The sequence below is a fragment of the Pseudopipra pipra genome, chromosome 17 (assembly GCF_036250125.1).
Source record: "Pseudopipra pipra isolate bDixPip1 chromosome 17, bDixPip1.hap1, whole genome shotgun sequence".
In the NCBI taxonomy this organism is placed as follows: domain Eukaryota; kingdom Metazoa; phylum Chordata; class Aves; order Passeriformes; family Pipridae; genus Pseudopipra; species Pseudopipra pipra.
In genome coordinates this window covers 5933655-5956844 of record NC_087565.1, presented here as the reverse complement: position 1 = coordinate 5956844, position 23190 = coordinate 5933655, and the positions used below count along the sequence as shown (strand labels likewise).

General features: G+C 38.9%; 1 protein-coding gene across 3 annotated transcripts in view; it reads left to right on the top strand.

Annotated features, from left to right (window-relative positions):
* Positions 1-22812, top strand: part of OSBPL2 (oxysterol binding protein like 2) — a 34756-nt gene extending 11944 nt beyond the window's left edge. For all 3 annotated transcript variants that reach the window (XM_064674065.1, XM_064674067.1, XM_064674066.1), the window contains 13 exons: positions 1478-1642; positions 7851-7998; positions 8211-8286; positions 9493-9627; positions 10698-10795; positions 11474-11656; positions 14203-14310; positions 14996-15085; positions 15737-15857; positions 17684-17812; positions 17966-18089; positions 18759-18849; positions 20103-22812. In XM_064674065.1, the coding sequence (XP_064530135.1) occupies positions 1606-1642; positions 7851-7998; positions 8211-8286; positions 9493-9627; positions 10698-10795; positions 11474-11656; positions 14203-14310; positions 14996-15085; positions 15737-15857; positions 17684-17812; positions 17966-18089; positions 18759-18849; positions 20103-20205 (1443 nt within the window). In that variant the 5' untranslated portion in view covers positions 1478-1605 and the 3' untranslated portion in view covers positions 20206-22812. The remainder of the gene's footprint in view (positions 1-1477; positions 1643-7850; positions 7999-8210; positions 8287-9492; positions 9628-10697; positions 10796-11473; positions 11657-14202; positions 14311-14995; positions 15086-15736; positions 15858-17683; positions 17813-17965; positions 18090-18758; positions 18850-20102) is intronic.
* Positions 22813-23190: the final 378 nt, after the last annotated feature.

The following is a 23190-nucleotide window of genomic DNA, read 5'->3' as shown; positions in this document are numbered from 1 at the left end:
TTGCTGATGAGCAAGAAAGCTGAAAAAGGTTTAAAAGTCTCTGTCTGTAGAACAGCATAGGGAAAAGGGAAGGAAACTCATGCAGCTGAGAGCAATTGCAACAGCAGTGTAGCAATAGTCGAGAAGCAGATGTTTAAAGTTTTGTTCTTGTGGAGGTGAGGACTTATAAATATGATATTGCTGATGCAGAGATCGATACAAAATCCTGTAGTAGCAAGGAAATGGGAAGTTCCTAAGGGAAAAGTGACAAACTGAAATACCTGGCCTTGACAGACAGAACACTTCAAGGCGAACACTGTATTCATTAACTGAGATGAGTTCCATAATAAGCTGTTTTAGCTCCTCCTTCTGAATGGACAATTGGAAGGACTGTATGTGTGTGAGACATTCAACTAGCTTTTGTTCTGGGCAGTGAGGGGAAAAAGGCTTGAAACACAGTTTGATTTCTTGTAGAGAAGAAGGAATTGGCTTCAAACATGGTAAACTTCTGCTAGGAGCAGAATGCGCTTCTGGCTTTGTTTCTTCTAATTGGAATGGAATTGTGCAAGTTATAATTACTCTGGAGAAACTACTGCCACAAAAGCAGTGGAATCTTCAAGGATCATAAAAAATTGAGACTGACAGATTGAGGTTGTTCTGGAGGAGATATCGATAGCATTGCCATGCTGTTGTCTGTTGTTGTGTACTTGGCTTGTTGTTGGTACCTGGTGAACATTTGTAAGAGTGGAAACTAAATTTTCTCATTCTCTCCTTAAACTAAGATTGGGTGAAGTAAAAATGTTTGCATTACACCATTGCCAACCATCTGGAAAAAAAATTATTTAGTCTGTGCATAAAGTAGAGCTGGAATGCTTCATAAATCTGTAAGTTATTTGCAGTGTGCTTGGTTCTACCAAGGAAAAGTTTGTTGGCTCTTTACACTCCTCCTAGATGGAAAAATCTCCACTTGTCTCTTCAAGGGTTCATAGCAGTAGCCTGAGAAAACTTCTCTAAGGCTCACTATGTACTGATTGCATGATGTAGAGTGAGGCCCAACCTTTTTATGCAGTGGTCAGATTTTGAGATACAACTGTTCTCTTTCTTGTTCCTGGCATTCTTGGTTAAGGATGCAGTAAGGCTTGTCCTTGTGCTGAAAAGAATTTTTGGTTTGCCAGCTGTCTTTTTCTTCTGTCAGTTCTCTGCTCCTTTCAGTTGTACTTGAAATTTAACTTGCAGTAAATAAGATATATTTTACAGTAATGTATATGAAGTATTTGTAGAGAGAGGAGGGTAGCCTAGTAAAGCAACTGTTCTTGTGGCAGGCAGTATTCATCTTCAAAATTACTTTGGTATCAAAGAAGGCTGTTTACTTATGAATGCAAAAATCCATCTTTTACTATGGGAGGAAATAGGAAAATTAGTATTTGTCAAGTGTGCGTGTTTGTGCACATAAGAAATGTGGAAGTTGCTAATTCTGTTTCCCTGTCTTGTCAAATAGATCATCTAAAGCAGCTGGGAATTTGCAAAAGAAGACCCTGACAGCACACAGATACTTGATCTCTAAATCAAATTCAACGATGCATTAGAGGGAGCTGGATTGGCTGTGCAGAGATTTCACACTGAAGGATGAACGGTGAAGAAGAGTTTTATGATGCCGTTACGGGTGAGTGATGGGCACAGTGCCAAGGGGGGGGGGAAAAAGCTATAAATTGGATTGTGTGTGTGGTGAGGGGCCAGTAACATGTAGCTGTTAATAATAAATCAAAACGAAGCCTCTGTTGGTAAAACTTGTAGTTCTGTCTGCTGAAAAGTGGACAGAGAGAATTATAATTTGTGTTCAGGTTTGGAAATGAGGGGTTTTTATTGAAGCTTAATGCTGGCTATCATTTTATCATTATAACAGTCCTTTAGTGGCCAGGTCTTACTTTCGTTTTCTGGAAAAGCAGGTAATTTAATAGCAGCTTGAGAAGTAATGCTTTTAAGACCCTTTGAAAGGTGAAATATTTTCCATGGGTTGTTTTTATTGTTATTTTATTTTTTTCTTTTTTTTATTTTATTTTAATGGAAGATTTATGCTAAGGAATTGAAGTAGAAAATGTTTTTCTAGTCAGAAACAAATTACTGTAGAAGTGTGCTTTCAAAATCGGGAGCCAAAAGCCTTTGCAGTCCCATATTTTTTCTACAAAATTAAACCTAAATCACTTCACACTTGAGCAGTGTATCAAATGATACTTTGCTTTGAACTAATAAGGATGAATAGTTATTTGTAAGAGCCTTAGGTGGTTTTGGTGGAGAAATAAAATGCTTGAAGTGTTCTAATAAAGGAAATCTATTCAAAGATCTCAGACAATTTTAAAGTCTTCCACTGAAATGTCTCTTGAGAAGTCCTGTAACGGGGGAAATGAGAAATGTTGAGTGTGGAGTGGTTAATGTAGGATCACAGGAATGAGAAGAGAATAATGGGAAGCATTGAAAGCTGAAGGAATGGAAGTACATGGTAGATACAAGTGGGTAAGGTGGACTTAGACATGGTTGGTTGGAAATGCATGTGAGAGTAAACAGAGGGGGCTGGGTGAAGCAGTGTGACTGACAGCAGGCTGTATAGGACTTGTCACAACTGTGTCACAGAGAAGAGGAGGAAATTTGGTTTGCATTCATGCCAGCTGGGAGTTCCTTTGTAAAATCAAACTGTTGTACCATTAAAATCTTGAACACACAGTGGATTGTTGTCATATGTCTTCAGTAATCTTTCAATTCCAAGAGCTCAGGACCAATGCCATGAATGAACTAGATTTTTTTCCACTGAAATAGGTGTACAGAAATGTACCTCTGAGCATGAGGTCTGTGTGGTACAGCTGTGAGGTCGATGCATTCCTTTGTCTCTTGCTGCAGAAGTGCACAGCCCTCAGTGTTTGACTCATCTAGTTTTGTCCTCTTTCCTCTTCTTTTTTGCCTGAACCTCAAAGAGTTGATTCCCCCCACAAGTACTCCAGGTGGTAATGACTTCTGAGCTATTGTGCATGAGATGTTCCTGCAGTCTGGGCTGACTCTGCTCAGAAGTGGGATGTTGTACATCAGTTCTGTGAGCACTCCTTGTCCTGTCCTAATCTTATTCTTCCACAGGGAGGAATGTACTGGCAGGACATAAGTTTATATATATATATGTTATATGTGTTGTCCTGGAACATGCCCTGCAGGTACTTGGTTTAAGAGAAGTAAGCTGAGTTTGGAATCTGAATAGTTTGCTTCATTCTCCCTCAGGACTGTCTGCCTTTAAAGACAGATGCTCAATCCCTTTCTCTAGCTGGATGCTTTAGAAGATGCTGACAGTTTGATGAATTACTTGCACAAACCTTTTGAAGCCAGACCTGGTTCTTTGTAGCTGTGTCTTGTCCAAGTCATACATAAATCTGATGCAAAGAACAACCTGTAAATAGGTCTTTCTACATTCATGTTCCCCAGCTGCTGTAGCAACTCTTTGCTCCTGTATCTTTCAGATAGTGCTTTGTTGAATTTTTTAGGTTTTATGGGTCTTGATCATGCCTATCTGTGTGTTATATTTTTAATGGTCTGGGCATGTTAGATGTAGACGCAGTATTGCCAGAGATCGAGTTCACAGTCAAGGTCCTTTCTGAGCCAAGTTTAGCTTCCAGATTCTGCAGTAAAAACTTCAGGATTTGGGGTTCCAAATTTTGATTAAAAAAAGTTAAATGCCCTTGGCAGACTCCTTGGTCTGTTCTTTCCAAGGATACTCTCCTACTTCTACATCAGATGAGTAGATGAGCAGAAGCCACCTTTAGACATGTACTTGTTCTGCTCGAACTCTAGGACTGGGACATCGCTGCCAGGAACAAGCACATTCTTCATCTGTGTCTCAGCTCCATGTTGAGATGAAAACAGTGTGTACACCATGCCCTGCTCTTGCTCCTGCCAAGTCCTGGGCCCTGGTTTCCCCAGAGGGAGCTGCAAAGTGTTCCCACAAGTTCAGTGATTTTAGTAATTGGGTACTGTGATTTGTGTCCTGTAGGTAGCAAACCAGGCTTAGAGCACTTGGACTCTGTGGGGAGTTACTCTCTGGAATTCTGCAGGGTTCTCAGGAGCAGCCCAGGTAGTATGCTGCCACCTTTAAGGTAATATGGGCTCACTCCTTGAGGAAGCCACAACTTTTCTGTAGTTATTAATTGATGGCATCCACTTCTAGAATTTGAATCTGTCCTAAGGAGACCCCTGATTTTTTGTTGTGGTGGATTTCAACTCCTTGGCTGAGAAGTTTCCTGCTTCTGACACTGTCCCATTGCATCCAAAAGACATTGTCGTGGGATGGAATTGCAAACTGCGTGGTTGGGAATCATCCTCCTGGCAGATAGTTTGCCCCTGACTGGGTGATGATTACACTCGTGAGGGTGCAGGATGGATTGGGGTGTTCAGGTGATGAATCGTGTTGGTGACCAGTAAAGAGTTTCCATGGAGAGAATTTTCTTTGCATTCAGAGGTTATTAGCATTGCTGACACTTGACATCCTTGCCTCATGAATGAGTACTCCCCTTGGGAATCCCTTGGGAATGTTAGTTGTGGTCTCAGCTAATTCTTGACGTTAACTTGACAGTTAATTCCCGACAGCACAACTGTCAATAATCTGCTTTTTCTCAAAGCAAAGCATACTTTGATCTATGTCACCTTGGGTGTACTAATCTTGATGCAGACTTTATAAAGACTATGTGCCACCAGGGTCTGCTCTATCAGAGCTGTATCCTTCATTAATTCTGTCAGATACCTATTTGCCAAAGTGTTTTGTGAAAGGGCTGCCACAGAACAGGAAAATTCTTGGCTATTTACCAGAGTAATTTATTTTTGAGAACACGGATGGTTTAATTTTGCTTTTTTAAATATTGACCCACTGTTCCATGGAAATCTGTTCTGTGCCCACCATGAGGTTAATCTAGCATGGTGTATTTGTGAGGATATTGTTCACTGTAAACTGTTGGTTTCACATGGAGAGGAGGAAATGAAGTATCTGCTGCCAAATGAATATATTTTCATAATGCCTGGATCAGACTGAATCAATGGATTCTGCTTTAATGTTTAAGTACTGCAGATGTTGTGAAAGGCCAACCTACCTCCCATCAGCTACAGGTTGTGAAGATGGACTTGTTTCAGAAAGTGTAGAATTCTAATTTCTGGCAAAGAAAAAAATACCTCTTGCTTCACTTGCTGTCTACACTTTTAGCATATTTATCCCTATTCCTTATGCCCTTTTTAGGACTGAAGGCTCTCAGTACTCTGCTGTTTTGATTCCCTTTCTGTCTGGGCTGACAAGGCTTAATTAGTGCTCAGGGAAGTTGCTGACTGTACAAAGGGGTGTTCTCATGTACATGACTCACAGAACCGGGTGCCTCTGCTCCCTTGGCTGATGTGGAGCGTAGTCTGTGTGGACTTGTTTCATTTGCAGGATGTGGAAGAGGAAGGCCAAGAGAACTAGAATTACTGGCAAGTCACTTTTCTTTTAAGTTCTTGAAATAGATTCGTGGCACCCAACCTAAGTATTTTACTTTGAAAATTTAAGACTTCTTAAAAGCTTTTGTTTCACCCTTAACGCACAGAAGTTGGGATGTCTGATTAATTTTTGACATTGTATTTCTGTGTGTGGCTCCCTATTCCCTTTTTTATCCTCACTTCCAGTGGCTTTTCAGTGTGAAAACTGTCCTGTAAGTAAAACTTAGCTACTCAGTTTCTCAGGTTCAAAACTTAAATGGGAGAGGTGTAAGCAAAACTACAACAGATCGTTTCAGTAAACTGTTTTTATTGCAGATCTACTTCCTCTGTGAAGAACATTCTCTGGGTAGTTCACAAAACTATAGCACTTTGAACTTCACTGAGAAGCAGCTTTTGAAACTTTCTCAGTGGGCTTGTAGTGGACAAGCCATGTGATGCTGGAGGTTGAAAGTGTAGTTGAAAGTCTAGTGATTATCTGGCTGGGATTAACCCAAGTGGGTTTGGTTGGGTTTTTTTTTAAAGTAATCAGGTGGAGGTACACTCTAATAAAGCAGACTTACCATTCTGATGTGTCTTACTTTTCTGGAGCTGGGATTTAATTTTTGTTGCTTGTCTGCAAGACACTTGTTTGAATTGGCATTGATTTTCTTACCAGTGACATATTGTCGTCCATAAATAATATATATACCAGAATCTAAATTACTGTTGTGCTGTACAGGAACAGGGCAAAACAATTTTGATTCATGGAGAAGCAGAAAAACTAGTGTGGATAACATAATGAACATTTGATAGGATTTGCAGGGTTTCAGGTACAATGTAAAGACTGAAATTCAAGTAACATGTTTTTGTAACTAATCTTCTATAAGCCAGTGATTGAAGTGATGCTGTTCCTTGTGTTGTGTGAACTTGATTGGTTTTCTGGGTGAGGGCACATGTACCTCATCCTTTTTTTCCAACTTTGTCAGGTTTTTTTCCCAACTTTATTAGCTTGTCAGTCAAACTAATAAAAGTTATTTTGCTGTGCCCTGAAGTATTTGCCTTTTCTACTTCCTTGTACTTTAACAGGTTCCAAAAAAGCCAATATATGATTAGAAATACCATTTTAAGATCGTAAATACTTTGTTGTGAGTTCACTGAAGCTGTACATGTGTATTTTTTGAAGACAGGTGTTTCAGGGTAGTCTTCATTTTAACTACCTGAATCTATATGTGACTATCATACTTTCCAATTGAGTACTGACTGGCCAGGTGTGGTTGTTGCTCTGTAATTAAATGCTTGTGACATCAAAACGTAGGAGACAGGGTAAGACATGACATCACCCATTACACCTGCTGTTTACCAAATAAGATCATATCAGTGGTACTTCCTGGTGCAGTTTTGGATGTTACTGTCATGGTCTTGATATCTGAAAAAAATGCAGCTTTTTGGGTGTGAAAGTACAGTAAAAGCAGCTTTTGGAGAGGTTAACACAAAGCTGTTAAGAAGGTTTTAAAAGCATATTAATCTGTTTATTTAGAAAGTTAAAGACAGAGTATCACAACATTTTGCTCTATTTAAAATTGAAATAATCTGTCTCAAAATTGATTTCTTTACTTCATTAGAGTGTTCACTTGCTTTGTAATATTTCAGAATCTCTCTGTACCCGCAGCTGGACTCTGGGATAGGCTGTAGCTGAGTGTGATGGTAACTCAGCACATAGACAAGTGGCTGCCCAGGTTGTGATAGATGGAATGAAAGGAGTGCAAAAATTGTGTTATGTATTCCTTAAAACAGCAGGGCATGCTGTGGGTCACTTGGAGAGCTCAGGGAACAATTCATCTTGGAGTCCACAGGTTCCTGCTGGAACCTTTAGGGAAGTGTTACACGGTTTGCACACATGGGTGGCAAAAAGAAGTTAAGATATCCTGCCTTTCTTTGTCTCCAGTTGTCTGAGTGTTTGCCCCTGGATTGTGAAATGGTCCCTTGCTCTTTTCTTTTTTTCTTTTTTCTCCTTGCCTGTTAGCAGTGTAAGTTAAATTATTTTAAGGCCTTTGAGGAAAACTACATAACTGAACAAAATTACAGTAATCACACTGCAGCTCTGAAGAGGACACAATACAGCTAATCTGATTAGGAGCTACTCTCTTTTAAGATTCTAAATTGGTTTTATATTCAGCAGTGTGAAAAATGAGTTGAGAATTCTTGATTCTAATACAATACTTGGCTCATAATACTCTTGGAAATTAGGTAGCTTGATGAGGGGTTTTCACTCTGATACTCTTTAAAATAAACTAACCTGGTATAAGTGTACTTAAGGTGTGAGACTTGTAAAGTGTGAGTGGCACTCTGTGGCATGATAAGGTTCCTAAGAAAACTGTTACCTTATGGTTTTTGTACAGGCTTTGATTCCGACAATTCTTCAGGAGACTTTTCAGAAGCAAATCATAAAGTTCCAGAAATGCTTGATCTAGATCCACACCAAAGCAATAGGACGGGAAAGCATAACGGGGAGACAGAGATTCAAGAAAATGGAATTAAGAGACACAGGTAAACACACAGTGCTACACAGTGAATGAGGAGTGAGCATCTGCTGGCTCATTGTCTTTTGGAGCATTACTGTTCATATAGTGTCTCTGCTTCCTGTGACAAGTCTAGGTTAAAGTTTTACTTCCTTTATACATTACTTCAATACCTATGAATGAAAATGGCTTGGTATTTAAAGGGTTGATAATGACAGTTGGTTTTTTTTTCTATTGCAGGACATCATTACCTGCCCCAATGTTTTCTAGAAGTGATTTTAGTGTGTGGAGCATATTAAAAAAATGCATTGGACTGGTAAGTTAGCCTGGATGAAGCATGCTGATGTTGGGTCTGCCAGTGTCATCTGGTTAATTTTATTGCTTAAACATTAAGGCACAGAATAATACCTGGTGCATTTTGCATTTTTGTTTCACTAAGGAGCATAATTTTAAATTGCAACTCTAGGTCTCAACATTTATTTAGTAACAGTACTATTTCCATACTTTCTTTCACTGTTGGAATATGTGGACTGCATTTCTGAAGCTGTCCTTTAAGAACTAGACCAAAGCCATTAAAAATATAGTCAAATATGGTTTGAATAACACAGTGTTGTCTTATCTTGCCCTTTTCTGTTCTTTACTTAGCAAAATGTCATTTCGGGCTTTATTTTATTAATTCATGTCATCTAGGAGATACACCTGAACTTCCAAAACTCCTTTTGTTGGGATGAGTGGTCTATTTACTAGAATCTTTGCTTGGTCCAAATCAATTTGAGCCAGTAAGAGTTAACATTATTTTTCCCTTGCTGCCTGTGACAAGATGAGGAGAATGTTGCATTCTCCTTTCCACTAAGTTTTAAGCACTTACATGAATGCTTTAATGCTCAGTCATGAGTGCAACTTTATAATTAAACAGCCAGATTTGCTTGGATATAGTAAAAGACCTGGGGAATTGGAAATCTCTGTGAACTTTGTGTCTGTCTTGTATCTATAAATGTGAAATGAGAAACGTTCTGACACAAATAGCAGGTTGCTTAAAGAAAGCCACTAAAATTTGTTAGAGCAATTCACATACTATTCTTTATGTAACTGTTCCTTTCAAAAATTAATTTGTGGTTGCTACAGTACAATACATAGGTATTGTGCAAATAGGTGAGGATTTCAAAGGAATATGTGGCTCTTCGGTATCAGTATGGAGCTGCTTGGCACATTATTACTTCTATCTGTGGAAATTTTAACCTCTTCTGCTTTACAGAAGAGAAGGTAATATTTTTTGTGAATTTGTTAGGTTAACTGAATGAATTTCTGAAGTTGTTTATCATTCCAGGTTGCTAGTAGAGTTCTGCAGTGCTTCCAGCCCCTTTTGGCTGTAGCACTTGGAGGTCTGCCACAGGCTTGCCAAATGTCCTTTGAAGAATGCTGTTAATAAACTCACCCACAACTTATTTTCAAAATTCTTGTAGTTGTCACTTGTTAACTTAGTGTTGTGTCTAAGAAATTAACCTGCCCTTTGGTCATTTAGGAGCTGTCCAAGATCACCATGCCTATTGTCTTCAACGAGCCATTGAGTTTCCTTCAACGGATAACAGAATATATGGAACACATATACCTCATTAATAAGGCTTGTAGTCATGCAGATCCCCTGGAAAGAATGCAGGTAAGAACACCTACCACCTTCTGGGTGCTTCAGAAGAAGATTTTTTTCTCCCAGTCTTTGATTTTAAGACAATTTCTCACTTGAGTGTATTTCCTTCTCAGGCATTACCATAAGAATGACCCTTTTTGTCTGTCTAGACAAGTTTTTTGTTTCATAGTGTCTGTATCAAATATTTGTGACACTTCCACACTCAGTGCTGTGCACGGGGTTTGAGCCAAAAGGAGGAAAGTGCCACAACTGACCATACCCAAGAACCTCAACTCATTTCAGGGCTGCTTTATCTGTGACTCCTTTTGTGGTTTTATGTGTTATGAAGATGAAATCTTGGCTTTAAGCCACCCTAAATTGGTTTGTTGAGTGGCCTTGTGATTTAGAAGTTACTGGATGAAAAATTGTTGTGGCAGAGACAAGATTTACCACTCTTTTCTTCCCCAGAACTGGTTGTTATTGGAAGTAGAATATAGTACCTCCCTGGTTTCACACCAAGGAGGAAAATATGGTGAAACCAGGCCTGTGTGCATTAGGTTATACTGGTATCACTCACAGCTCTGTTTTGAAAGTGAAACTGGAATATTTATCTTGTATTCTGTGTCTGTATAGTCCATACCTGTGCTTCCCAGCCTGCAGGAGCTCCTGAGTGTCATTTGTACCTGCTGGGGTGATTCAAGAGGTCTCATCTCTGTTAGAAGTAATTCTTGCCTGACACTGGGAAAGGAGGGCACTGTTCCCAATGAACTGAGAGTGGGGGACAGTCAAAATGGGGGGAAAGTAGATGTTAGAAACCAGGCTTAGCTCATAGAGGTCTGTAGAGAAGATGGGGCAGAGTGCAACCTGACAGAACTTATGACAGAAAATAGTTCCTTTGGGAAATGAGAATTTTAATAAATGCTTCTGTTTTCCCACTTCTGTGTCACTTACCCGTGGCTTACAAATGGTTTTGTCTTAAGCAAAATTTAGCAGTTTCTTTTTGGAATAATAATGAAATAATGTAATGTGCAACAAATTAATACATTAAACTTAAAGTTTTAATGTACTCTTCTCATAGCAGGGTGTTCTTAATTTCCTTACAGGCTGTAGCTGCTTTTGCAGTTTCTGCTGTAGCTTCTCAGTGGGAGAGAACTGGCAAACCATTTAACCCACTGTTAGGAGAAACCTATGAATTAACCAGGTAATAATTACTTTAAATTAGGAACTGGGCCTGTTTGTGTTCTTGAGTTAGCAGACTCGTACTGGTTTGATTGTAGTAAAATACTACTAAATTATATTTCCAAGTAGAGCTAAAATTCTTTTTGTCAAACTATCTCAAAATCTTTGAGAAGTTGTTATAAAAGCTAATAATTGTATTTCTAGCTTTAGGCAGAGAATCATTTCTTTGAATCATTCAGAGAAAAATCAGTCTATGTTCTTCCACCAAAGACATTTCCTGACCAGACACTATTAATTAATTTAAATTTTGTTTTGTTGATCATGTCAGATAGAGGAATTAGTCTGAAGGACTTCCAGCTTGATTAAATAAATGGGTGATATGTCTGCAGTGGAAAAAAGAATTTTCAGTCAGACCTTCTCCTGCTGCCCAAAGAGTTTCTGTACTTTCATGAGTTATTTCAGTGAAACTAGTTCAGGTGCCTTTCTGGATAGAAGGCTGGTTTGAGGTATAAAAAGAAAGTGTTCAGAGTACAAATCCTTTCATTTCATTAATTGTAAATGTGTCATGAAACTAGAAAAGGAGAAGTCTTACCTTCAGTTTATTTTGAAATCCTGCAAATTTTTTTAAAGTATCAAGTCAGTCTTTTCTAATATTAAAACAAAATACTTACTGTTTAATTGTCTTTTTTGTTTTTGCTAGGGAGGATTTAGGATTTAGGTTTATATCTGAGCAAGTCAGCCACCACCCACCTATTAGTGCATTTTATTCTGAAGGCCTCAATAAGGACTTCATATTTCATGGATCAATCTATCCCAAACTAAAATTCTGGGGAAAGAGTATAGAAGCAGAGCCTCGGGGAACAATTACTTTGGAGCTTCTGAAGTGAGTATGAGAAGTAAATAACTCTTTTTTTTTTTTTTTATGTTGATCTCCTTATCATTTACTTGAATAAAAGGATGGGTAATAATCATTCTGTTGGCTCTTCAGGGTGATTAGCTAAAAACCTCTTGCTGAAGAGGTTGTAAGAATTGATTTCCAAGTTAATTTTCACTGCTTGATTTCTGGCTTTTTATTAAGTTATATCAATCTTGCATAGCTGTAGCAATTCAACCCAGTTTTTCCACTGTGAAAATAAGCATTTCTTAAAAATTGAATGCTACTGAAAGCTGGTTCTGTGAAGACACATAAAATTGAAATGTAGATATAAAGTTCTGTTACTGGGCTGTTCAAGCTCATCTCAATTCTTAATATTGTTTTTGGTTTTGGTTGTTTGTGTCAACGTTTGTGTGGAAAGAACTACATCTCACAATTCTGTGATAAGGGAACATGAGAAACTTGTCAGGATTGCCTTAACACTTCCTGGGAAGGATCAACTTCCTATTAAAATCAAGAATGCCTCTCTTAATTACTCCCAGGCTTGTCTCTCATGAATTATGAGTGACTTCCCATAAGCTGGTTTGTGCCCTGGTGGCACAAAGACTGGAGCTTTCCCAAGTGGGACATGAGGATGCACTGGAATAGTTGCAGGAAAAGTATTCTGCAGTTGAGCACTTCAAGGTGTTTTTATAAAAGCTTTCATGAGGCTTAACTTTGAGTGGGTTTTGAAATGTTGTTTTAAGAAATTTCTAGACATTTGGTTTCAATAAAGACTCAACTTGCCTGCCATAGCAAGCATTGACTTTTCCTGTACTTCCTTTTGGAAGCAGATTAATTTTCAAGCTGTTGGCATCTAATCTTCCAAAGTTTATAAAAATATGAACTGGTCTTGGATATAATTGGTGATGAGAGGAAATTTCTTCTGAATGCAGAAATAACTATGAATGTTAGTGCAGAATGCAGATGTGACCAAAATAACATTTGCTTGAGAGCCTTTATTTAGAAGACTATTAAAATTCTTCCTCAGCCTAATCAAATGACAGGGCTCAGATTTAAACTGGAATATAAACAATTAAAGGGTTTATTTTAAATAATTGCTTCAAGTTAGCAGCAGAAGTTGAAATCAGATTTTGAGCCTCTCAGTGTTGTGATTCAGACCATTCTGTTGGTTTGAGGAGTCTGAGAACTACTCAAGGCCTGCGTGAACAAGGAGCTGTTTGGCAAAACTGTGTCAGTATAAAATCGTGCATTTATGTTAACCATGACTGCTTTCAAAACAGGAATTACAAGGCACTTCTCCAGCACAAAAAGTGTTTCAATTTATCAGCCCTCGCCACAAGTACCTTGTGTGGGGTTTTGGTTTATACTGTACAGCTTTTGGTGTCAAGTAGTTCAGGAATAAAACTGTGCTTAAAGGCTGGTAGGATGAATTTGAAGAGTTCTGGTATTTTTCTCCCCACTTGAAGAGTAGTCATTGTTCTAAAGAAGAAAAGGAGCTGTGGAAATAGTCAGACTTCAATGATTTGTTACTTCTCTGTACTGGAAAATGACAGGTTGGAAACATTAAATAGGAGTGTTCTCTCCATACTTACTGGAAATAGAAGTACAAGACATTTGTTACAGATGACACTGCTTGTCTCTGTATTATTTTGTATTAAAGTTTGCAAGCTTTCCTAGGATGGATTGTCTGCCAAGCAAGTAACTTCAGCATTTCTTTTACCAGCACAGAAAATGAGTGAAAATAGATGGCTTTGACTCTGCTAGTAATAATGGGAATCCTGTTGTTTAATTTTTTTACCATTTATAGGATAATGTCTTTTAAGGATTTAGAATCTGTTAACTCACCTTTAAAGCTTTTCACAAAACATTAAAACAAAAGTGAAACCAAGTGGAAAATTCTTCAATTCTAGGACTTTTCCGTCTTCTCAGTAAATCTTTGGGGAAAGGATGGAATTGAGTAGTAAACACAATTTTTAAATGTCATGTTTGTCAAGCTTGAAATAGTGCTCTTTCTCCCACTGGTGTTAAAAAAAAACAACCTAAAAAAAGAAAAAACCACTCACACCCCCAAAATTGCCTTCAGTGGCACTGAACAGGCCTCAATTACTAACGAGGAAACTTATGGCATATTTGTGAAAACCACTACTGCAGTTTACTGTTGTTGCAGCAATTGAATAGAAGACACTGTTAGATGTTAGGCTGTCAGTCTGGTTCTCCTGCCTGCAACTTTAAAAGTGCAAGTGAAAAAGATGAATTCCTGGGCTACTCTTTGTGTTGGGCTGAAATTTGTAATCCAAAGCACAGCAACTGTGAGACTTATGTGAGAAGGGAGAAAAATAAAGGCAATATCACTTTATTAACTTGCACTAATGTTTGGATACGACACATTGTTGGCCTGTAAAGAAGAGTCTGTTTCTTTTCTGTTTTGAAGTTAAGTGCTGGCTGTTCATAGGACTGCTAAATATTTTGCCCTGCCACGAACAGAATTGTAAACAGGCTTGCATTCCATCTCAAACTCAAGAAATTGATTTCTTTCTTTGTTTTACTTACAGGCACAATGAAGCTTACACATGGACAAATCCAACCTGTTGTGTACATAATGTAATTATTGGTAAACTGTGGTTAGAACAGTACGGGACAGTAGAAATTGTAAATCACAGGTAATGCTAATCATGGACCTGAGGGTTGGCTCGTGGGCACTGCTGTGTGGTCAGTTGTGTTACAAAGCAGATGGTTTTGACTTTTGTCAAAGACATGGGAAGCTTTGGTTTGTAGCTCCAAAGTCTTGGGGTTATTTTTGCTTGTTTTGTTTTAATCCATTTCTGACAAATGCAAACTATCCCTTGGACTGGGCTTACTTGTCACAGTAGTGTTAATGAAAAGGCATAAGGCCAAATGTCTTATGGGCTGCAAAGGTTTTACTTTTGTGAGTTACCCATTCAAATTCAGCCCTGTTGACAGAGAACAGAATTGAAATTTAACTCCAGAACAATTAAATGGAATAATTGTTGGAGTCTTGGAGTAAACCTCCATCATGTTGATTATGATTTGTCATTTTTTTTTAGTTTTGATAATGGAGAATGTCTTAAATTAGGGGTACAGCACAGGCTGGTGTCTTCATGTGCATATTTGTTTCTTTTTTGTTTGTTGTGTTGAATTTTGAAATTTGTGTGCCTTTTTTAATGCCCTGGTCAGATAATAAACCATACTTAAAGAAAAATAATAAATAACTAGCCCCCAACTAACTGTAACTATATGAAAAAAACCTAAATAAGGTAAAAAAAGGTAATTTGCTGATGTATTTAGGGGCGTGCTTCTTCAAGCTTGTACTTATTTCCTCTACAGTACTGGAGATAAATGTGTCCTTAATTTTAAACCATGTGGACTGTTTGGGAAAGAGCTTCACAGAGTAGAGGGATACATTCAGGACAAACAGTAAGTCATAAAAGCCTCTTGGTCTCTCTGTTTCTGGGCACTGGGGCATTTCTTTTGCTGACATAGTGACCACACTGATGTGACTGTAAAGTTGTTACCAGTGAAGATTGTAACCCATTTTTGTTCTGTTTTAGCACTAACCCCCTTGATTCCAAGGGTGATAATTTTAAGCATTATTAGAAAAACTCTACAGTCAAGTCTTTTGAAATAAAGGTATCCAGGAAAAATACAGAGTATTTGCAACTGATTTCACTGTTGCACAGTCATAATTCCAGTCTTCAGTTTAAAATAATGAGAATATGGTTATTAGAAGGTTTTAATTAACCCAAACCTGTTTCCTGCCTCCGAGTCTCTGCTGCAAACTGTTGGCTTTGATGTACCCACTCTCATTTAACAGTGGCAAAAGCATGTGACTCTCATGAGGATGTGTTCTGCCTGAAAGACTGGAATGAGCTGAATCCTTTTCTTTGCATTATCAAATATCTGATTTCTAGGAATCACCCATTCTGTGATTCTATGAAATCTGCAAACAGAAACATAAAATGCAGCAAAGTAGAAACTGGGTGTTTAATATAGACCAGAATCTGCATGGCTTGGCTTGGAAGGCTCAATAAGAAGCAAGAGCTCAGTCTCCTTTGCTTTTCTCTGCAGCAGAAAGAAGCTGTGTGTGATCTATGGCAAGTGGACAGAGTGCCTGTGGTGCACTGATCCCACCACATATGAGACTTACAAAAAGAGTGAGAAGAGAGGTGGAGAGCAGAAGAAGAAGCTGGTAAGGTGAAATATCAGAAATGAAAACAGAACATCTTATTTAGGGAAATGGCCAGGTGTGAATGGAGGATTAAAAAACTGTCTGTCATTTGGTAGGGGTTGGATGGAGGCTGTGAAAAGGCACTTGGCACTGTGCAGATGTAGCTGGCATAGAAGAGAGCTCATGGAATGGTGTTTGCTGGAAATTTGTCAGAGAGAAGTCATCAAATATCAACCCTCAGACTGGTGTCCTGTCAGTCTGTGAGGAAAGTGGCTCTACTGCCAACTCCAGGGATAAAAATACTAGGATTTGGGCAGTAAAAAAAAAAATTATATTTTTTTAAAGTCAGATACACTTTTTGGTGTATCAGAATTTGTGACAGAGACAACCTTGACAACAAAGAGGTTTGGAAACATGCTGGGTTTTTCCCCCACTTATAAGCAGTGTCAGGTGATTAGTTCAAAAGCCTCAGTGTTGTATGGAAAATGTTGAATGGTGCAGCAAAGGACTGTTGGGTTTCCTGATATCAACAGGGTCTTGCAGACCCTGGTTGCTCAATGAAAACGAAAGGTTGAACAGAAGCCAATCAGTGTTAAGAGGCTCAAACTTTAAAAGTATTTACATCAGAAGAATCTAGAGCAACAACAGGCCTTGCTTTTGGCTCTGGATTCTGTCATGGTACAGGTTTATATTTTGACTTTTTTTTTAAATAATAAGGTTCTGTTCATCTTAAGAAAATCAACTCTTTCTTTCCTTCCTTCCTGTTGTGTCTATATTTAGATGGGGAACTGTCTAACAGTAAACCAGATGTTGACATGGAAAGTAGCCTAGAAGTGTCTTTTTAAATAATGAATACTCAAACCAAATGATTGAAATTAGACTCTTAACCATATGGAGCTGTTTTCTAGTGTATAAAACAGGCCCTGTTTAACTTAGTAGGGTATTTTTGAATAAAATAAATGAGCCATGTCAGAGAAGGCAGAAAGGAAATAAAAGGGGGTGGGAGTGAGGAAAACTCTGATACTGTCACTCCAGGATGTTATTGCCTCAAACTTCCTTTCTGGTTGTCGTGATTTTTAATGGGTTCTCATGGAGAAATCCTCTAAAATTCCACAGTGTAGCTGTCTGTGTCCTGCAACAGTCAGATTCTCTCAGATTTTGAGAGCAGCCTTCTGAACTTAGGATTTTTATATGTGCATTATGGCAGTGCAGCTGGTAACAAAGGAACTTTGAAGGAAAGACACTGGATTCATAAACTGAAGTACACAGTATTCACAGTGAGAAAACTGGCAGTGACAATTGTGATTAGAGTCTGGATCATAGGAAATTGGACCGAAACAAGGGCTTATCTTTTTCTAACCACACATTCAGATCTTTTGTAAATGATGAAGCAATATCCAAAAGCAGGTGTGCCCTGTTTGTGACTCTTAAGGCCATTGTGGGAACTTGCACTGGTTTAAATTGCAGTTCCTGGCTCATTTCTACCTCAAATAGTCATGTTAGGTGAAATTAAGCTATGGCATAGAATAGAAGGGAAGCTGGAGAGAACACTTCTGAAAGACATTAATTTACTGTTATTACTATTATTGATTTTTTTTTTTTAAAGAGGCATTCAAGTTGTACTTAAGGGGTGGGAGACTATTCAGGGATATCAGGAGCAAGACATTACATTAAAAGTGAGAGGAACAGTGTGCAGAGTGAGGAGAAGCAAACATGATGGGAGAGGCAGAAATACAGGAGAGTGTTTAGTATCTCAAATTTGAACAGATTCTTCAACAGCCACTGTGGAGTGGATGAAACTGTCCAATGTTCCTTTATTCCCCTGCCAAATGTTACCTCTCTTTCAGAGTGAAGATGATATTAAATCTGAAAATGATGAAGCTGATGATATGCCAGAGATTCAAGACACGGTGCAGTTCATACCAGGCAGTAAATTGCTTTGGAGAATAAATTGTAGGCCACCAAACTCATCACAGGTAACCATTTCAATCACCGTGTACGTTGCTCTTGCCAGCGACTTATCCAAGGGAACAGTTCCCCTTGGAAGTTCTGTTGTGTTCATTGAGTGTAGGGAATCTAGTGCCATTTTGCCAGAATAACTTGTATGTTATCTTTATTTTGCTTTTAAGATGTACAATTTCACCAGTTTTGCTGTGAGTCTCAATGAGCTGGAAAAGGGCATGGAAGCAATATTGGCTCCCACTGACTGTCGGCTACGTCCGGATATCAGAAATATGGAGAATGGGAACATGGGTATGTGTTTGCTGCAGGAAATATTTCCACATTAATAAGTTTTGAGAGGGATGACCAAAGGGAGGTTGATACAGGAAACACTGTCTTCAGTTTCTCATTCCCAGAGCAGCCTTAACTCTTTTTCATCCTGTGTAATGAACATGCGTTTGAACAATGTATAATGTGTGTTCTCTCCCAGAAAAGTCTGGGAGAGCAGATGCATCCCAGGTGGATCCCAGGGCTGCTATCCTGTGTTATGGGGTCTTTGCATGTTTGTTAGCTTGGGGGGGGGGCTGGCAGACGTGCTCAACATACTCACTTGCTCTGGAGTTTGTCTGGAAAGACATGTGGTGAGCAGACGTGCTCTGTTGTTCTGGTGTTTGTCAGCGAAAACACATGGACAAATAGTGAAAAAAAATCACTCTCTCTGTTATTCCTAATCAGAACTGTTTCCTGCTGTCTCAGTGCAGTGTGTCTGATAGATAAAACACCAAAATTTCAGTTTCAACTCTGAGTTTGTAGCAGCAGCTTTTCTGAAATGGCTGTTTTAGGCTTTCGTTACCTGAGTACGGCAAATGCTCTATCTTGCTTAAATGAACTCTACTTCGTTTCTCTGCAGTCTTTTCTGTGTTTTCTTAATTTTTGCTCCTGTTTTGCCAAGTAACCAATTTCTCTTGGAATGTTGGCTAGATGTGGCAAGCAAAGAGAAGGAGAGACTAGAGGAGAAACAAAGAGCTGCTCGCAAGGAGCGTGCGAAGGACGAGGTGGAGTGGCACACACGGTAAGGGGGCAGGAGGGTGGACAGTTGTTTAAGATTGGAATAGTTGGGTATATCCTGCTTGAATGGTTTTTCTTCAGGACAGCATGTGTTTGATTTCCTCCGTGACAGCACAGTTTGTAGTGTCACTTGAAGCATTGCTGGGTCAACAATTAAATATGTAGCTGGAAGCCAAAATTGCTGATAACTCTGTTCTGGACAAATTATCTCATGATAAATGCTGAAACCTGTCATAATTAACTAGTATGGTAATGCTGGGGGTTTTTGGTGGGTTTTTGTGTTGTTTTTTTTTTTTTTTTTTAAACTACAGAGGTCATATTTTTGTTAGAATTAATAAAATGTTAAGTCTCATCTCTCCTTTAACCAATTCCTGTCCAGCTTTTGGCAGTCAAGTGAGATGTTGTGGCCCTCTAAGGCCTTTTATTTTCACACTTTTTGGATTTCTTGGCTTGGATACTTGAAAAAGTGCTTTTTGAATTGCATATTCAAGTGACTTCTCAGTCACAGAGTGCATCAGGGAGTGATGTGTGATTTGGCTGCTGCTCCCACAAGTTGCTTTTTGCAGCTGCCAGTGCTGTGCAGTCAAGTGTGTGCTCACAGCCAGTCCCTGCAGGTGCTTCCTTCAAAGGCAAGAACTTTGGGATGCTCCCGTGCTTTCATGAAATTCTGAAGAGAAAACATTTTCTTCCCAAAGCCTGGAGGAGCAGCTACAGGCCAATTCCAGTTAATGCCTTTGAAAGTCTCTTCCAGAGAGCATAAAATTGTTTTCAGTCAACGTGGCTAAAAAATGAGCAGCTGCTGATGTTCTGTGCAGAGCACAGCTCTGGAGAGCAAAACTGTTTCCTCTTTGGATGAATTTACAAAAACGATTGTGTAACTGTTTTGGCATTATTTTAAAGTAAATTAATATATGTTATATAAACTAGAGTATCATTGTTAGTTTTGTTAAAAATAGGACAGCAATTTTAAAACTAATTTCATTCTCTTTCTTGACTTTATGCAAAAAAAAAAAAAAAGATGTTTTACAAGGTGGTGATAATTGTGTAGGAAGTTTAATGCCTTGTTTTTCATGTTCAGAGTATTTCCTGAATAATTTCCTGAGATTTTTTTCTAATAAGAAATACCACTATGTTTTTATAATGTTTTGTGAAAAAGGCAAAGTTGAGTTTTTTCCCCTGTTAATAACTGTTCACTCTGTTTACTTTTTTTGTTTTCTTGTTTCTCTCCTTTTTCTTTTTCTTTTTTTTCTTTTACAGATGGTTTCATCAAGGCACTAACCCATACACTGGGACTTCAGATTGGCTGTACTCAGGTGGCTATTTTGATAGAAATTTCTCAGACTGTCCAGACATATACTGAAATTACAGAACCAATTGCTCATCTCATCTGGACATTTAGTTACTAGATTTCATTCCAAGCCAGTTCCTGTGGTTTTGTTGACAGCAAAAACCAGCTTTTCTAAGTAAATTTTAACAAAAATTCTATCAGTCAACAATCAATGATTTAATTATCACTAACGTTGGATTGCCAAATATTTAAATACCATTGTGCTCATTCCGTAAAGCTGCACCATGAAATCACCATGTTTTCACTAATTTTCAAAGGGACCTTTGGTTCTCCGTCTTCTCCCCTAGTTTCTCTGTCAGGAGGATACGCTGTATCCGGTAGAGCACATAACATCCTTGAATACTACGTAACTTAAATAAAATAGAGATAATATCCTTGTTACTTAGTACAATAGCGAAGAATCTGAAGTTTTTGGAACTCGGAGCAGGGATGAAAAGCCAATATGGTACCTACAGGATCAAACCCAGTCCTGTCATACTCCCCGTACGTATGTAGCACTCCCTGGGGACGGGAGCTCCCGGCCCCCCCTCTCAAACAATTCCATAACTGAGAGACTCATGGAAACAAAACCCAACCTGAGCTTCTCACACTGTAGTTGTCTGTTAACAGTCTTCACAACTTTGGGACACTGTGAGCATTAAACTGTGTACCTGTGATGAATCCCATAAAGCATACCTTAGGAGAAGGGAAGGGCGCAGTCCAAACGTGCTTTTTCTCTGAAGTCAAATGCTGTTCTTAAAAATAGGAGAAGCTTCGGAAGCAATAGCAGGAATGTCGAGGTGGTTACAATGTACAATATATTGCTTGCTACCACTTGGAGGCTTAACTTCTGCACTACCTTTGGCAGCTTTGGCACTGTGTATGCTCCTAGGCTAAACTTTCCTTTGGAAGCACTTCCGTATGTATATCCACACAGGTTCATATTTTTGGGGAAGTTTTGGTTTGCATGTTTTTCATTAATAGGTCATGTCTGTTTTGTATGTTGTGAAAAAGCAGAATCAATTTAAAGCTTTGGCAGAGTTTATACCTATTACAAGTTTCCTGTGAGCACGTGACGTCAAAAAGTGGGATTTTTTGGTTCCATATCAAACCATCGAAGCCATAGAATACTGGAAAATAATCAATTACTGAACTGATGCATTCATTTTCTTTCAAGTGGTACACTTCAGGGGGTAAGGCAGGGAGAGAGGCTTGAAAAATTAGATCCAGTAATTAAAACTAGTCCTAATGTTGCTGCTTCTTTTATGAAAGTTTTTAATTGAGTAACCAGGTGAACATGGAGAGCGGCTGCACTGCTGTGAAGTTTATAGTAATTTAGACATTGCTGGTGTTAAGTGCCAGCAACATGAGGAGTTCAAGAAAGAACTGGTCTGATTTATGTCCAAAACATCTGTGGTTTCATCCAGAGGATAGATTTTTGAAGTGCGTCTCTCCCAGCTACAGGATTAAAAGGCAAAAGAAAACATATTCATAGAGAAACGTTTTCCTATCAAATCGTGCATCTAATGATTAAATTAAATTTGGGGGAAATTTAGTTGTTGTCTTCATTGGAAAAATAAGAGAAGCTGTAAAACTTCAAGGCAGTAAGGAAGGGCCTGATCTGAACCATACTTGTGGGGACATGATTCTGTTGCCAAAGTTTGCGTTGATGCAGGTCCTCAGGACTTAGGAGCTGAGTTGGTGTCACAGTGCAGGCAACAGGGTCATGTTTGTTTCTAGTAAGTGCATAGACACTTCTAAAAAGACATTGCTGAGCCACATGGAACAGCATAAAAATAGTTTTGATAAAAAACTGAACTTCAGTGACCGTGCCAGGCACTCTAATCCTTTTCCAAACTTGCTGCAAGCAGGTTAGGAAACCCTTTGTTAGGTGAGGATTGAAAGGATTCATGTATTAGACCAATTTAACATCTCATGGGAGTTTAAAACTTGCTTAAACTACATGGTATGTTTAATGCTGGATTAGTGTTTTTAAAACAATGCATATAAATAGAAATTGCCTGAATGGAAAAAAACTGTACAGTAGTTGCTAATGAGATGTTCTGTTTCTAAGAGGAGGTGTACAGGTTAGCATCCCTCTTGTCTAAGCCATGATTTAAATTCAAAGACCTAAAGCCTTGTCATTATGTGGAAGCATGAAACAATTGTACCAACGTGTTTAATCCAAACTTCGGTAGAGAATCTTCATGGGATATAAAAAGAAACTGGGAACATTTCCAAAGTAAGAAACACTTCATTAGTTACATCTTCACCCCCTTCTCCCCTTCCTTTAGTGTAAAGCTTTTAGTAAAATTTCAGATTAGTTCCAAACCCATTCTTCTAATTTATTGTTCTTCATTGACAACACTTACAGAACCCTTTCCCTGTGCTGCTGACACGGCTGTGCTTGGCCAGCCCTGGCATTCCTGATGCTCTCAAAGTCCAAAAGTCTTATTTTCGATGCAGATCTCGCCTCAGTAGTTTACCTGTTGAAACATTAATAACTTTGCACCTTTTGAAAGAATGTCACTTTTATAACTTGATGAAACACTGTATATAAGATAACTGTGTTAGTATATGTTAATACAGCTACGTAGAGAAACCAGCTAGAAAGAAATTATAATAAATACTTAATAAATACCCTTTGGGCCTCTGGATGGTGACAGAGATTTGTGTGAGACGTGTACAGGTGGGGCAGGAGGATTCTGGCTTTGCTAAGCCAGCACTGGGGCTGTACTTAGATTTCACCGTGATGTTTATTGGATGAAGATGATTTAAATGGGAACTTGGGACACCTCCAGCCTTGGGTGGAGGTGTCTGACCGTGGTGGGCTCTGTTCCTTAGCACCCTGTGGTGTGTGGGGTGATGGGGTGTCGAGGACAGGGTTGCAAACCTGTGTGGGGACAGGGAAGGGGCAGTGGGAAGAGCCATGGCAGCGCTCCCAGCATTGGGACCTCACACTGGTGTGACAGCGGAGTGGCCGTGGCCGAGCTGGAGCCAGGGAGCGAGAGGACTTCT